This window comes from Dendroctonus ponderosae, unplaced genomic scaffold (genome assembly GCF_020466585.1).
Source record: "Dendroctonus ponderosae isolate FM_Combo_2020 unplaced genomic scaffold, Dpon_F_20191213v2 Dpon_F_20191213_1, whole genome shotgun sequence".
In the NCBI taxonomy this organism is placed as follows: Eukaryota; Metazoa; Arthropoda; class Insecta; order Coleoptera; family Curculionidae; genus Dendroctonus; species Dendroctonus ponderosae.
The window spans coordinates 1,498,666-1,515,013 of NW_026017110.1; the positions used below are offsets into that span (position 1 = coordinate 1,498,666).

A 16,348-nucleotide genomic window follows, 5' to 3' on the forward strand; every position below is an offset into this window, starting at 1 on the left:
TGAATGGTTGTGCTGGCGCTCTGGGCAATTTCCCATACAGTGTGTTGTTTTAAACGCAAGAAAACCCTGAATTGTGTTGTTTCTGTGTTGGGGGAATTACGAACAAACCGCTACGCAGACGGAGAAATAAATAATAAAAATATGGAGCGCGCTTATTGGAGCATGATCGTGCTCATGAATCATGATCAGAATTAAGCAAAATTGAAATCTCGATCAGTCAGTCGTTGTTAGTTCAACACGGTTTTACATAACGTTTTAATAACAGCTCATGTTGCAATTTTGCCCACTTTTTATCGAGTCCAAGAGGAAACCAACAACTAGCCAATTGGCCAAAGGAACTGATTCCATACACTTACCAATGGTATATTTTCTGCCACAAATACACATTGCTGCGAGTGAAAAAACCGCATTTTTCGCCAGGCCAAACCGCTTTCTAAGTACGAACGTACGAAACTAAATTGCCAAATGACAAAGGTAACAACAGCTTAGTTAATTAATTGCTTGAATAGGTAGGCCTGGTCAACAGTTTTTAGACATGACACAATGTTTATGTAGTCCGTTCGATTTGTGGTAAATACAACTGATGAATCGAATAATAGAGCCTACACTAACCCACTTCAAAGTAATTACTTGAAATTTTAACTCATTTTACTGTATAGCTCCATATAATTGGGAAACAAAGTTTTTTTAATTTACGTCTCATAATTAAGAGATAAATTTAATTTTCCTATATTAAATGATCAGCCAAATTTCCGATTTGAACTGATAGAAGACGCTTTCAACATTCATACGGCAAGTAAAACCGGTTTCAGGTGTATGAAAGCAGATGTGCCAAAACTATTCGAACTACTCTAACAGATTGTGGCTAATGTTGATGTCTCAAAGGCGGCAATTACGCGTTTCTTCATTTGGTTGCCAGATTTTCAAATGCGTTCATTCAAAAAAAGTCAAAACTAAAACCAAATCTAATCACACTTATAGGAATTTGGTCCTGACGTTTCGCTAGCTGGCCTGGTTATCATCTTCAGAGGCGCTTTTGTGCCATCAACGTGCCATTTGCAAGCTACGCCCAAATGACGAGGACTGATAGCACGGAATAAAAATAACTACATTTTACGTTTTATATAACGACGTTTTGCACTTTGTTGTAACTTGAAAAATTTTCCCGGTCATCACCCGATGCCAATATTTCCGGTTTAAAATCGACCGCAACAACACAATGGGCACAGTTGCCATTTCCTGGCTTAACAATGAAATTAGGGCATAGTTTTTACTAAAAGCCGATCTCACTAGCCCTTCATCGATGGAAGTTTAATAAATTAAATCGATTCCTAACTGCTCATGCATTGATCGAATAGAATGGGAAAAATAGACAAAGTTTCCCATCCCGTTGAAAACTTACTGGCCAAAATGTGGCGATGGGACTTCTGATCGGCCGGAGCCCATGTGCTGGCCCTCTGAAGCAGCGGCATGGTCAAAATTCCATTTTTTTCAGCAAATAAAACACAACAAACACTTTGAACTAAACCTGACCGGGTACTGAGTGAATTCCTCCCAAATTGTTCAGTAGGTACATATTAGGTTCAAAACTGTTATCTGTAGGATAGCTAACGAGTGGATTTATCCGATCGATTATATTGAATATACTGAAAACATCTGCGAGGACAGACAAAGCTATCTTAATTAAAAATTAAGTACACCCAGTTAATCTCGAAAGTAATAAATACTAAAAGGTTTAGCGGCGTAGACGATGAATTTACGAAGCACTTCGTGACCGACTGCGTTCTCGTAGAGAAAAACCAAAAGTACGGGAAACGCGCATAAAGAAGAACGAGACTAATTAACCACTATTGGTGTAGACTCAACTAATAATAGGAAACATACATCAAGTGCTTTGAGACTCTTGTTCACACTGTTCGTTTTAATTATTAATAATAGTATTGAATTAGCCAATACTTGAAGGCATATTGGCGTTCGGTCGCAAAATGTTTATCTTACCAGTTACCTGTGGGGCCATTAGAAAAATCAGCCAAGATAGTGAAAAGCATGCACCGCAGTTGTATCGTGCACGATTATCGAAGACATAGTGAATGCGGTCGCATTTGGAATATCAATTAACAGTAATTCAACTTAAGAGCGGTGGCCGCCTTCCTCAACCAACCTCTTACGCGATCGATATAACGGGATTTAAAACGTAGGTGGGCATGTTCATCTATGAGGAATTTGAATTTGTTTAATTTTTGAAAAGCGCTTTCTCTCACTCACCACATAGTGAACTCAGAATGTCACGAGTATTGTACAATAAAAGCGTTTTAGTTAATAATGGAATCATTGGTAAGCGTTGGCGGCGAAAGCTTTCCAAAATTGCTCTTGGACTATAACGGACAACAGTTTTGCCCAAATATTGCCAATAGAAATGGTCGAAATTTGTCCCCAGTTATCAAAACTACTTTCCAATGCCCTGAAGCAATGTTAGTGCGAGAGCTAATGTTTCGCAAACGTTTGGAACGAAGCCAGACGAAACCATTTTCATCGATTTGGAATCATGTTTTTTAAAAACAGTCCAACCGAACTTCGCAGTTCGCATTTACTAATCTTTTTTGGATTGATCTGCATTTGTATGTATGCAAGGCAACTCAAAGCGCCCGTAAGTYATTTTATCACCAACTTCCAGCGTTCCTACATTTATTGGCGTGATTTAAAAGAATCAATTGTGATAATGAGRTAATAAATAAATCCTCTAATTCAAGATCTAGATCTACTTTTATTAGTATATTATGGAATGTGTGTTACGTCTTATTATTAATTTTACGATAAAAAWGTATTCTTCATAAAACGGTTTGCTGGGTCCAAAACCGAAAATGCCACTATCAGATGTTATTTTTTGCACTTGTATACRAGGTATATMASAAAATATGAATTATGCTCAAGAATAAAGTACCTCTRATTTTGACAATATCGAAAAYTGCTATTAAGAAAAGTTGCTTGGAGTTGGAAAGAACGTTCAGATATCTCATAGCACCTTCCTATGATGAACATCAAGTTTTATTATTKTTACGTTAGTTCTGCATGTTCTAAAATCYAAAATGTAATCATCAGATATCAATTTTTTTCAGTCGGATACGAGGATGKTMAAAAATATCAATTTTAACCAACAGCTCATATTTCCTGATATTCCTCGAATACGATTGGAAAAAAAATCTGATGGTWACATTTTGGRTTTTAGACCAAACAGAWYTTTTTACGAAGAATAGAAGAATATCGTTTTAATTCATAAWAAAGTCAAATTAATAAAATAAAGTTTCCTTACATGGCGCGAACTTAAGTACAGTAKACACTAAATAAAMGGCTAATTGAAACACTGATGAACTTAAAACTACGGACCAGTAAACATCAGTGTCGTGTTGTCTTATACGAATCCCTGTATATAAATCAATTGAACCGCACTTAGGAATTCCTAACGAGTCTCTCCATATCAGGAGACATAATCTTTCTTACCTACTTATGGTTGGTATGGTGGTTATTGTTCCGACCATGTGTTTGAGTTCTTTGTCGGGCTGGAAGACGAATCAAAATCTTTAGAGTTTAAGGTTGTAACAGCGACAATCATCCACTTAAATATGTGACGAAGAGGAAGCTTAACAGTAAATCTTTGTGTGTGCCATATCGAAGTGCCAAATATTCCAAATTAAAAGCGGTTTACTCACATAACACGTTATGTTTTGGAGAGTAGGTATCAGCAAAACGAAAATATTTTACATTGAATTTCACCCAAATAAATCAACCGTAGTAAGTTTTGAAAAATAAGTTCAAACCTGAAAGGAATGCGGTTTTCAGTTCCGTACTGGCGATTTCGTTTTAGATATGATGCGATATAAAATTCGACAAAGTGCATCTGTAAATTCGTGTAAGTCGAAATTGGCGGTTTTCCAGCTCTATAAATAAACAAAACCGAACCGACCGGCGATGGCCAGTCGCATACCACACAGACATGCCTCTTTCATGTACACATTGCGGAATCTTTGTGTTTAATGCAGAAAATGCGGAAATTCATGAAGCATAAACTCCTGTAAAAACTTCGCAGACGATAATTCACTTTTGACTCGATACTCTTGATAACAGAAAACTACATCGTCCGTTAATACTTGTGGAAACTTACCGTTCTTCTCCGCCTCAGGTTCGTAGTCCTGCAAAGGGGACGACTCTCTAACGCAGGACATTAGGCTAAGGGGACCAGCCCCTGAGTGAGTCCCAACAGTCGTTGACATCTGCAATATAAAATAGAAACGGTTTGGGTAATTTTCGCTCTAAAATGAAAGAATCTCCAAAATTAGAACACAGAATCAGACGCGACGCTTGTTTGAAAACACGTGGCATAAGAATGGCCGAAGAGAATTGTCGAGGTCGTGGAAATTCCATTCCATTGTAGGGTCAAGTTCAATCGGCATTGATTTTCCAGCCGCGTCAACGCAGCATCCAGAAGGACCAGACGATTTCAATTTACTATGTTTACGTTGTATTTCTACAGTGATTTTTCGACCAAAAATTATCTTCTTGACCTTCCGACCTTTTGTTATAAAAAACATATCGCCGGTGAGCGCTCAAAACGCGCTAAATTAACTTGTTGATTCTATTTGATGGAAAATTTTATGATGCACGATGTAGTTTTTGATAGTTCCTGGTAACGCAATTGGCTCAGTCAAGCCCAATCGAGTTTGTTCGGCAGTTTTCGCCACTGTGTGAAAGAGCGGGCGTAAAAAACGAACACTATGGAAAGCATCCCGTCCTTGTCCCACCCGAATACTATACGAGGGTTGGGTGATAAATCAATTGCAATGAAACCGATCGCAGGGTCGAGGCGCCATTTATTAGAAGAAGGAACTTGAAAAATCTAGAAAGTATTTTTCTTCCTTCTTATAATATTTATAGAATCCTAACTTGAAAAAGTTGGTCAGTATGATAATCTAAAGTGACCTAGAAACGAAAACCGCGAACATGCATTCTGGAGGTGCCAAAATTATTCATGATATTTAATCAGATCTGAATTTGGTCCACTGAACTCTCTGCTCTGTTTGCAAAACGGGTTGCCAAAATATCCACTTTCTGATACGTTTGTTAGCCCAATCGTTTGATTCTGATTCATTTTTCTTCCGCCAGCAAACCGCTAAATATCATTGAGTCATTTTCCGATCGTTGCCACCAATCACCCTAATGCGTTATTAACTAGTTTGATTACTTTTCAAATTTCAGCATTCAGTTAAAGATAAAGATAAAGTAGAACCGACTTCGAAGAACAAGTATTCGAAGGCAATGATAAATAAAGTCAATAAACTGTGCGCCTAGATAATGTAGATTAAATGGAGTTTCCAGCAAATTGTTGTTGATCGCAAAGAATGGGGAGGAAAGGTTGCATGATGAAAAAACAACAACAAAAAAGGTTTTTTTTAATTTCCTGGCAAAGAAGACAGTTTGGGATTGTTTCAAATCACTTTATACCTAGTTAGATTATAAAAGTTTTGTGCATTTTGTTTCTCAGATGACCAATTAATCAATTGATTATCTGTATTGATAACTGTATAAAACGTTTTTAGGATTGGGCAGTTAAAAGAGATTCTAAATTTGAAGTAAATATCCCAAATCCAGTTTTTTCTTCTTTCCAATTAAAAATTGAATCACAATTTGAAATGGAAAATTTGAGAATTTTGCTCAAACCTAATTTAACGAAAACCATGGAGTTTGACTTCAAGATTCCTTCAGGTAATGAAACGTAAAGTGTGTTTCTGTGAATAGTGCAAATAAGATTGATAATTTAAAGCACTAAAATAGAGAGAGTAGGACAGTAATCAGAAAAGTTGCTTGGAAATACCTATTCTCTAACGGACACTTCTTTAATGCTGGCCCAAAAAAACATGTGCAGATATTTGGCAAATAACAGATACAAATCATTTGATTAAATTAAGATCAGAAACAACCAAGCCACAATCACGATAGAACGTCCCAAACCCCTGAGCTGGTTAATGTTGCACTACTTAATTACCTTTCGAATTAGCATTTAATTCTCACAATGCCTTAAATAAATTAAGAGTCACTTCGAGAACAGGTATTTTAAGGCAATGATAAATAAAGTCAATAAACTTTGCTCGGGTACTTTCTGAAGCCGTACTAAACGAAAAGGTCAAGGAAACATGTAGGTACTGAGTGTTTGGTTGTTGTCGCTTAAATGAGGTGAGCAAATTGTTAAAATACATTTACTTGTCCGTTACGAACCTTTCGTTTGATCCAATATGTTGTTTATCATCACCGGAGAAGGAATCCCTGCGTAGTAAACACACAATGCAAGCTTTAGAACTGACCCGAAATCGTTCAGATAATTCGATTTAATTGCCGATAATGCTACGAATAAATCAGTGTCGTTTCGCTTTGTTGAAAAACCCGTCGGTTAATTTTGTAAATAATTTTATCTTTCAGTCTGATAATTTCGGCTTCTGAGTTTACCAGCAACACGAACCTTCGGCAACGGAAACCCGCTAACTGTTGACTGCTGTTGACTGTTTTGACACTGTTCTTTCAGTGCCTTTCTCCCAAAAGCAGCGTTGTCTATATCGGTTTTATTTCGAAAAACCGCTTTTTTTATTATTAATGTTAATATTTTATGCCAACGTATAAAGCTTGTGTCCCATGCATCCATTTATACGATGGTACGATGACACGAAAGTGTTTCTATTGGTTGGAGACTGGAGAATTGACAGATCTCCAACCAATAGAAACACTTTCGTACCATCGTACCATCGTATAAACGGATGCATGGGACACGGGCTTTAAGCCGTGATAAAAAAATGCACCTACCGTTAATATTCCTGTTTCTGCGTGTAATTGTCCATTTCAAATATGTTGACATCCCTGACAGTCCGAAAAATATTGAAGAAATCTCCAAAAGCTCTTCAAAATCCACATAACTACCTACTTCCAAACTTCTGGCTTCTATGCAGAGAAATTCTAGCTCTGTTGTATGCTTACAAATCCAGGTTCCGTCTTGACAGGAAACGTCAGATAGTTCTCTCTAGTTAAATTGCACTTTTTGATATAAAAATCATGCTACTGCTCAGGAAGCCATCAAAAAACACTAAAATATATATTTCTTAGACAGGAAATGCGAAAATGTCAGCAAAAAAGTGAATAAACTTTGTATATTGATGAAATTCAGACGGAGCGACAGAAACTCAGTCTAACTTAGCCGCCATTAAACAAAAGCTAATCGAGTAAATGACACTAATTGACGTCTGCTTAAACAAAGGTTTGCTAGATTAACTTGGCAAAATTGAAATTTTTTGCAAAACAATTTTCAGGCTTTTAGCTTTTTTCGGAGAATTTTCAAGTAAATTTCGGAGAAAGCTGTAAAGAACTAGTCGAAAAATCCGCTGGCGAGAACCCGGCAGATGTAGCAGTTTTCGGATTAAAACAAGGTTCAAAATCACTTTAATTTGTCAGTATTTTTAAAAGATTATGGAAGATTGGCGAAGTTCCGCGCCTATTGGCAACGTTGACAAAAAGTGAATGTAAAGGTCATTCCGTTCAGGATTTGTCTCTGATTCTGTTACGGTCAAATCTCCGACTATCTCCCTCTTTACCATGGGAAGAGCATGATAATCTATCATCACAATTAATGTCTGATCATTACTGGAATAAATGAACAATGCAATGAATAAATAATCATCTTACAACGCCTGTACATCTACAGAATCTCTATATAAGATAGTATAGATCAAATGCAAATCAATTACAATAATTAATTAAATTTAAAAAAATTAATTGGCCAAAAATGTTGTTCGGCAACTGCGAGTGACAGTAGTGACACCTTTCGTCACTTTTAGTAATATACTCTGTGCTTTCCTACGTTCGAAAACTACAAACCTCACTTATTTGTTGACTTTCGCATTGTCCAATGTTATTAATTATAATTAAATAAAAAATAAAGTAATTGCGAAAACATTTCAGTTTCTTCCAAGTATCGGGTGTTGAATAAATAAGTCAATTTGTGAAAATGAGGCGTAGTGCTGGCCTGGGAGCCATTCAAAAGCAAAAACTAGAACAAGAAAAATACAAGTACAAACGCAATGAAATTCAAGAAAATCAATTCGAGCAGTTGACCAAACAGCTCGAGTTTTTCAAGACGAACTTGGAGGAATTTGCCAGCAAGCATAAGAATGAAATCAAGAAAAATCCAGAGTTTAGAACCCAATTCCAGGTCAGTTGACAACTCCATTACTCCAAAGGGTTTTTTCGAAAATTCAACTTCTAGGAAATGTGTGCCAGCTTGGGCGTTGATCCGCTATCATCAGGAAAAGGATTTTGGTCTGTTCTAGGACTGGGCGATTTTTACTATGAATTAGCAGTCCAAATTGTGGAAGTCTGTCTAGGTAAACATCACAGCCCTTAAACTGGCCAGAGTGGTTGATTTAATTGTCTTTAAAGCCACAAATCACAAGAACGGAGGTCTGATAAGCTTAGAGGAACTGAGGACCAGGCTCATCAATGCCAGGGGAAAGAGAAAGGAGCATCAAGAGATTTCAGAGGATGACTTACGTATGGCTGCCCGAAAGTTGAAAATCTTTGGCAGTGGATTTAATGTTATCTCTTACGGGCAAGGACGAGTAAGGGAGTGAAATTTGTTTCTTAGAAACTAATATCTACCTCACATTGGTTCCAGTACATGGTGCAGTCAGTTCCTGGTGAATTAAGCACGGATCATTCGGTCATATTGACAGAAGCTGCAGCAAGCAACAGGGCTTATGTGTCCGTGTCTTACCTAAGGAAGAAGCTCTTGTGGGAGCCAGCGCGAAGCCAAAAAGCGTTAGATAGTTTGGTAAATACGTAGGTGATTGATAGGGCTTTTTAAACTAATTTGAGTCTTTTCAGGTCGACCAAGGATTGGCTTGGGTCGACTTACAGGAAACCGGCGAAAAACTTTATTATTTTCCCAGCTTATTCAATGAGTGCGTCAATGCCACTAACTCATAATTTTATTAAATATTTATACATATATTATAACATTTCGGTATGTATTGGTTGAGCATTAATTGCATTCTAAATTGTTTTAACTTTGCATTTTTTCTCAACTGCTCGAATTGCCCACAGTTAAATGACTAATTTTTGCGACGTCTTTCGAAATCAAGTCCAGAAACGTTTTGTAGTGTTTTACTTTTTCTTCGGATTTTTTCAGGTCCTGCTTTAGCTGCTTGTTGCTTTTCTTCAGAGCTTGCGCCTCACGTTTTAAATGAGCGGCCATTTTTTCCAAGTTTTCCGTTATGATTTTCGACTCTGTCCTCCACTTCTCATTTATTTCGTTTTTCTTCTCCACTTGGCGCTGCAGTTCCATAATGTTATCATTGTATTTTTTTGTTAAATTTTCAAGCTTAGCTTCAAGTGACCTATTTAAACCCCTGAAATTAGATGTTTATTATCAGGCTTGTAGCCGAATGTTTTAAGCTGTTACTTTTCAAAGATATCCTTTTGTTCCTTGAAATCTTGTTCAGTTCTGGTGATTCGTTCATTTACTTTGGCCATTTTTTCGGTAATTTTGTTCACTTGCTTATAGCTATCTGTTAGTTCACCTTCCAACCGAGTTGCTTTAGACTGCCAAGTGGAGATTTCGATTTCTTTGCTTTTCAGGTTTCTTTCGTAAATGTTCGCCATTTGGTCGAGGTCGTTTCTCATCACCTCCTTCTCTGATGCCAGCTGGATGTTTTGCTTTTCAGACAGTAGCTGTAACAAAAATTACTTATTAATTATTAAATTGTAACACATAAAAGGGTTTTCAATACGTAACTGAATTAATCACTCACCAGTTTTTGAAACGTGGATTCAAGGTTTTTTTCCAAAACCAGTAATTTGTTTATGTCGCTTTCCTCATTAGAGCAATGGCCTCGATGTATTCTTTCAAGTTCACTTTCCAACAAAATGCGTTTTTTATTTAGTGCCTCAATTTCAGCGCTTTGATTGCGGCTTTCCTTCTGTGCCTGCTCAAGTTTGTCTAGAAGAGATTTTTGCTTCTGGCCAAATTCCAACTTTATCCGGTCAGTTTCCCTTTGTATTTTTTCCTGTGATTCCTGGACGATTTCGGTGGTTTCTTTTACCAATTTTTCATTTTCTTCTAAAGTAAAAAAGTGAACAGTTATCTCTATGTTAAGCTCTTTCAAGTGTTCAGTAGCCCTCCACCTTGAATTCTACTCTCCCTGAATAGAGCTGCGTCTTTTTCGTTGAGGGCAGCTTCCACAATCGCGATCGCTTCTGAGACCCGATTGAGGCACTCTTGATTTGCCGTTTTCAAACCTAAAAGTGCAAAATTTTGGGTTTTTGAGCTAATAAGAAACACTCCGTTCTACCTTGAATCACTTCTTCCTTATTAGACAAATGCCTTTCCAATTTGAGTTTCTCTCCCGCAGCTTCTTGGAGACGTTTTTGCACGCTTAGAACTTCTGCTTCCAGGTTTTTGATGATTTTCAGTGCACTTGCTTGATTGTCTAGCGACTGGTCCACTTCGCAATGCTTCACTCTGATCTTGTTTTTAGTTTGTTGCATTGTTTCTTCCAACTTTTTTTCGGTTTCCGCTAATTTCGTTTGCAATTCGGCGACTTGGGTTTCATTAAACGTCTTGAGCTGGAATTGCAACGTTTTCAACAATCTCCATTTACTGGAATCTTTGTGGGTTTAGGCTTTTTCTGATTCACTAAACAGGGTTTTATCGTCCGAACCTTTTGAAGCTCCTTTTTTGGCACGAAATTTTCATGGCCAGCCTGGAAGATCTTCAGTTCGTCTTCCAAAGCGTCAATGGCTTTTACGGCTTCCTGCCACAGTTTCGTTACGCACTCCTTTTCGGTGTTTAGAGTATTTATTTGCTGTTTGAGATTTTCTGTTAAGTCGTGGTCCTCGTTTTCTTGCAGGTGGCATTTTGAGCTTCGAATCACATTTTCGCATTGTCTAGAGAGGTCTTGGTTTTCAGCTATTACTGCTAAAAGCTGCGCTTTCACATCCTGGTGGTCAGTCTGGAATCTTGCTCTGTAATTGAGCTTTACTGGGACCAAAAAGCCTTACCTTTAACTCAAATAATTCCTGATTCAGCTCTTTCACAAGTGCCTCGTAATTATCAACGATTGACCGAAATTGGCTAGAAAAAAGAATGAGGAAACATCAATGACTTAATCCCAACAGTAGGTAAAAGTTGGAAACTTGCTCATTATTTCCCTGATTTGTTTGGTACATTTCCCGGTTTATTTGCTTGCACATTCCTTAAATTTGCGATTGGTCTTCGGTTTCCGCATATCAAACACTGTCGCTCATGACTGAGTCAAATTGTTCACTTTAAGTCACGCTAATTCTTGTGTAATCATAGAAACTCAGTTTGTTTTGCTTAAGAATAAGGGTGTTTGTATTGAACGGCCTCATGTTGTGTTTGTATCGCTTGGGGGTTTGTTCTGGTCGACGAGTTCAGAGAATATACACAATACATGATGGTTTTTCCATACATTATTGTTTAGAAACACACTTCGTAGCTTTGGTCATAAATACGCAAAATGGGCAAGATTCTTTAACAATCTGATTAATCATTTTGCAAGACCATATCTTAATGTTATAGTGGAGTCGGAGCTTGTTTGGGTAGATTTTTTTCGGGCCAATCCATGAAATATGCAGTTTTACAAAAATTAAGTTAGAAGCTTTCCGGGACACTGCCAAAGTTCGCATACTTAAGAGATTTTGGCCAGCGTATGCAAAATAATTTGTTAGTCATAAGGTTTTACAACATGTTAGTCTATCAAACTGCAAAGTTTCATGAAAATCCAGGCAAAGACGGATGATGGAAAACTTGCCAAAGTTTGGTAAACATTTCCGATCCTCGTTGATACAGAAAATAGTCCGTAAGTGAAAACAAGACTTGGAAATTGATCGGATTTTTTGGCAAAGTGTTCACAACATAGTCGTAAAAATTTGAGTAATGAAAATCGAGAGTAAGACAAAAGTAAGTGATTCAAAAAATGTAAGGGATTCAAACTTCTGAGAATAGCGAAATAGCTCATTTAAAGTTTTGCAATATTATTGTAAAATATTTCGAAAATTCAAATAGTGGGATTATTTTTCGCGTCGGTTTCATTTCGCATCTATATCTAGGCCACAATCAGAAGAATTTTGCACATTCTATTTATGCGGCATTTTTTGCCGGTGTGTTATTTCTTAAAACTATATTTTACTGTGTGTTTACTACTGTTTTAGTAAATGATCTGGTTTTTGGAACATTTACATTGTTTTATTGCGTTGAATTCGCTCTATTTTAGCCGCATAATGTTTAAAGTTGTTTATGTCAATAATACGGAAGAAATCGTCGGATAAAGATCGTGAACGCTAAAAACGCTTAAAATGTGCCGAAAATGTCTATTATTTCGGATCTGAAACGTTTAGCATGTTTTTCAATGAGTTCGATCCATTTCTCGCGCTCGTGAGCTGAAAATGATGTAAAATTTAAGATATTTTGAAAAAATTTTCATTTAAAAAAAAAATGGACACCCATTCTTGGAAAAATGTCGACCAACAATAAAAATTTTACGTGCGTGTTTTTTGAGCTCAATCGATTCCTTTCGACGTAAGAAAGTCAGAAATATGCATTTATAGTCTTTGTGTCAATAAAACGGAAGAAATCGTCGGATAAATGTTTTTCAATAAGCAATCCTCGCGTCCGTGAGCTGAAAATGATGTAAAATTTAAGGTATTTTGAGAAAATTTTAATTTTTCAAAAAATCGACCCCCACCCTTGGAAAAATTTCGAGCAAGAATCAAAATTTTACGTGCGTGTTTTTTGAGCTCAATCGATTCCTTTCGACGTAAGAAAGTCAGAAATATGCATTTATAAAGTCTTGGGGTCAATAATACGGAAGAAATCGTAGGCAAAAAATCGTGAACACTCAAAAAACGCTTAAAAGGTGCCGAAAATGTCTATTATTTCGCATTTGCAACTTCTACCATGTTTTTCGATAAGTTCGTTGCATTCCTTGCGTCCGTGAGCTGAAAATGATGTAAAATTTAAGGTATTTTGAGAAAATTTTCATTTTTTGAAAAAATCGACCCCCACCCTTGGAAACATTTCGAGCAAAAATCAAAATTTTACGTGCGTGTTTTTTGAGCTCAATCGATTCCTTTCGACGTAAGAAAGTCAGAAATATGCATTTATAAAGTCTTTGGGTCAATAATACGGAAGAAATCGTCGGCAAAAGATCGTGAAAGCTCAAAAAACGCTTGAAAGGTGCCGAAAATGTCTATTATTTCGGATTTGAAACTTCTACCATGTTTTTCAATAAGTTCGTTGCATTCCTTGCGTCCGTGAGCTGAAAATGATGTAAAATTTAAGGTGTTTTGAGAAAATTTTCATTTTTTTTTAAAATCGACCCCTACTTTTGGAAAAATTTCGAGCCAAAATCAAAATTTTACGTGCGTGTTTTTTGAGCTCAATCGATTCCTTTCGACGTAAGAAAGTCAGAAATATGCATTTATAAAGTCTTTGGGCCAATAATTCGGAAGAAATCGTAGGATAAAAGGATCGTGAACGCTAAAAAACGCTTAAAATGTGCCGAAAATGTCTATTATTTCGGATCAGAAACGTCTACCATGTTTTTCAATGAGTTCGATCCACTTCTCGCGCTCGTGAGCTGAAAATGATGTAAAATCTAAGGCATTTTTAAAAATGTTTAATTTTTTCAAAAAATCGACCCCCATGCTTGGAAAAATTTCGAGCAAGAATCAAAATTTCACATGCGTGTTTTTTGAGCTCAATCGATTCCTTTCGACGCAAGAACGTCGCAAATATGCATTTATAAAGTGTTTGGGTTAGGGAGAAAGAAGAAATTGTCGGCTAAAGATCGCCAACGCTCAAAAAACGCTTAAAATTTGCCGAAATTGTCTATTATTTTGGATTTGAAATTTCTCGCATATTTTTCAATAAGTTCCATGCATTGCTCGTGTCCGTGAGCCGAAAATGATGTAAAATTTAAGACATTTTGAGAAAATTTTTATTTTTTCAAAAAATGGACCTTTTCCTGGACCTCACGTGATTGTCACCTCAGTTATCCACTGAAAACCCTGATATATCTGATACCGCTTTGCCCCAGATGTTCACTAAACGCGTTTATGATCCCTATATTAACCAACCACTTGAGCTTAAACAAGACCTCACTACTGCCAAAATTTGATAATAAAATACTCAAGATTCTTCCATTGTGTATAAATAGGCAGGAAATTCTCTGGGCTCCACTAGTCCCCCTCAACATGTTGGCGGGTCAAGTTTTGTTCCTTTTAGGAGCGGTTGCTCTGAGCGGTCTGAGCCCAGTAAATGGAGCGGTCAGCCTAACTGTCGACGGCCTTAAAGCCACCATCAAGAACGACTATTTGGAGCTGAATTTCAACAGTCAGGCCACCATCTCGACTGTGAATGTTCAGGGGACTAACTTGGCAGCAAGTGGAGTCAAAACCTTCTACTTGGACTGGAACAGTAGTAAGTTACCATTTTTTCTTTTTTTTTTAAATTTTTTCCATTATTTAATTATAATTTGGGTCCATTTGCGACAATAAACTTTGGTCTAATTATGTCCCCCTTATCATTCTAAGTAGTAGGTACCTACTTGAAATGCTTGGGTTCTTAAGTAATCGATATAGGTGTATATGAAGTGGCACTTAGGTAAATTGTAGCACTTCCTTATCGGGAGCAAAGGTGATTTTTTTTGTTAAACAATTTTCACTTGTAGCATCGATGACCGTCTGATTCACATTTTGATTGCAGATGGCCAAGGCGTGTTCAGCCCATCCAGCATCCACATAGTGGAGCAGACCAGCAGCAGGGTGCACTTCTATTGGCTGCAGGAAAACATCGACAATGTGTTCTCAATCCAGCTCCACTATGTCATGGAGGACGATATTAGTGGAATTTACAGTTACGCCAAATACATCAACGACAAAAGCTACACGGTCTCCTTGGGAGAGACTCGAATGGTGCGCCTACAACCATAAAAATGCAGAAAATATACCAATTTATTGGCAGGTCTACAGATTCAATGCCGCCATCCTCACCCAAGGCACCAACCAGGTGCGCTCTGGTACTACCCCCACTACTGTAGACTTGAACCAATGCACTACCGTCCAGGACTCCACCTGGGAATATCCCAACGGCACTTATTACAGCAAGTACGACTACGCAGCGTACATCAGGCAGATTAACTACCAGGGGGTTTATGGTAATGGGTTTGGAGCCTTCGTGGTCTCACCCAGCAGGGAATACCATGGTAAGCTTCCGCGAAAAGCGCGATTCCCTCAAGCCTTGCAAATCCTACATCAGGTGGTGGACCATTGAAGCAAGACTTGACTGTCCATCAGGAATGTTTGGTGGCCAACTACTTCGTGAGTGGTCACTTTGGAACGCCCGAAGTCACTGCTGAGCCGGGCTGGACTCACATCTATGGGCCTTTCTTGCTCTACTTCCCTACTGGAAACGATGGAAGCATCGTTTCCGCTGTGGAAAATCAAGTGGCGGCTGAACAAGCCAAATGGCCTTACAGCTTTGTGAATGACGACGAATATCCATATTACAGGTAGTTTATTGTAGGTACCAGATCGGAAGTCCGATTAATACTGTCCACGTTGTCCATCCGTTGCATCAGCGTCCTCACAGGTTGAAGAACTTGAACAGATCGCCAGCATCGGCCAGTTTTCCTCTGCGCTGCTCGCAAACCATTTGCAAACTGGCCCACGCAGACACTACTTCTTGTTCTCTATTTGTGATATCTTTCGCTCTGTCGCCCGCATAGCTGGCTTGAAGCTTGACCGATTCCTCTTGGATCGGTTGCAGTTGGTTCTGAAGCGTCTGCAGGTCTTGCATGAAGTTCTGAATATTGCGCTGCAGCGTTGAAACAGAACCAGCATCTCGGCCCAATTCGTGAGAAGAGGCCACCACTCGATCAGCTATCCACTGCTCCAAGTCGCCAACGACTCTGTTGAGCAGGAGGAGCTGCAAAGCCTCATCCAGCTTAGCGAGTTGTTCTTGCGCCAAATCCTTCAGTCCGGCATACAGCTTGTCCAGTTGCGACTGTTTAACAGCGACCTGCTCGGCCAAAGGATACCCTTCATCCGACAGGGCCTTTACAGTTTCACCCAGTCCTCTGATGGTGTCCGCTTCAAGCTTCAACGGCCGCTTCCAGACTTTCGTGCTTCTTCATGAAGTGCCTGGCGCTGGTCTCATCTTTGCCCCGATCTTCCACCCTCATGCAGAGCTCCTGCTCGCTCATCCAGCTCTCGGCCTCATTGGCATCGAACAGAT

The 16,348-nt window shown here is 38.3% G+C and overlaps 4 protein-coding genes across 8 annotated transcripts in view; 2 read left to right on the plus strand and 2 right to left on the minus strand.

The window, feature by feature from the left end:
* The window catches only part of LOC109538146 (probable serine/threonine-protein kinase nek3), a 36,136-nt gene extending 28,959 nt beyond the window's left edge, over positions 1 to 7,177 (minus strand). For 2 of the 5 annotated variants that reach the window (XM_048661564.1, XM_048661559.1), the window contains exons 1-2: positions 6,268 to 6,552; positions 4,160 to 4,268 (exon numbers count right to left, since the gene is read on the minus strand). In XM_048661564.1, coding sequence (XP_048517521.1) covers positions 4,160 to 4,268 — 109 coding nt within the window. In that variant the 5' untranslated portion in view covers positions 6,268 to 6,552. Of the gene's footprint in view, positions 1 to 356; positions 410 to 1,402; positions 1,642 to 4,159; positions 4,269 to 6,267; positions 6,553 to 6,846 lie in introns of those variants that run through there. The other 3 variants (XM_048661560.1, XM_048661562.1, XM_048661563.1) reach the window with 3 other exon arrangements.
* A 665-nt stretch (positions 7,178 to 7,842) lies between these two features.
* LOC109538148 (vacuolar-sorting protein SNF8) lies at positions 7,843 to 9,098 on the plus strand. Its single transcript, XM_019905242.2, has 5 exons — positions 7,843 to 8,245; positions 8,300 to 8,417; positions 8,473 to 8,651; positions 8,708 to 8,863; positions 8,917 to 9,098. Exons 1-5 carry the CDS (start codon positions 8,042 to 8,044, stop codon positions 9,016 to 9,018), a joined length of 759 nt encoding a protein of 252 aa, XP_019760801.2. The 5' UTR covers positions 7,843 to 8,041; the 3' UTR covers positions 9,019 to 9,098.
* On the minus strand, positions 8,916 to 12,060 carry LOC109538147 (sodium channel and clathrin linker 1). The gene is made up of 8 exons (XM_019905240.2): positions 11,231 to 12,060; positions 11,092 to 11,164; positions 10,752 to 11,042; positions 10,383 to 10,656; positions 10,216 to 10,329; positions 9,843 to 10,150; positions 9,494 to 9,762; positions 8,916 to 9,440 (listed from the first exon to the last, which is right to left on the minus strand). The coding sequence occupies exons 1-8, from the start codon at positions 11,281 to 11,283 to the stop codon at positions 9,113 to 9,115; spliced, it is 1,710 nt and encodes a 569-aa protein (XP_019760799.2). The 5' UTR covers positions 11,284 to 12,060; the 3' UTR covers positions 8,916 to 9,112.
* Positions 12,061 to 14,269: 2,209 nt separating this feature from the next.
* LOC109538156 (rhamnogalacturonate lyase) overlaps positions 14,270 to 16,348 on the plus strand; it is a 4,742-nt gene continuing 2,663 nt past the window's right edge. The window contains exons 1-4 of the mRNA XM_048660983.1: positions 14,270 to 14,533; positions 14,819 to 15,027; positions 15,077 to 15,317; positions 15,371 to 15,623. Of these exons, the coding sequence (XP_048516940.1) occupies positions 14,308 to 14,533; positions 14,819 to 15,027; positions 15,077 to 15,317; positions 15,371 to 15,623 (929 nt within the window). The 5' untranslated portion in view covers positions 14,270 to 14,307. The remainder of the gene's footprint in view (positions 14,534 to 14,818; positions 15,028 to 15,076; positions 15,318 to 15,370; positions 15,624 to 16,348) is intronic.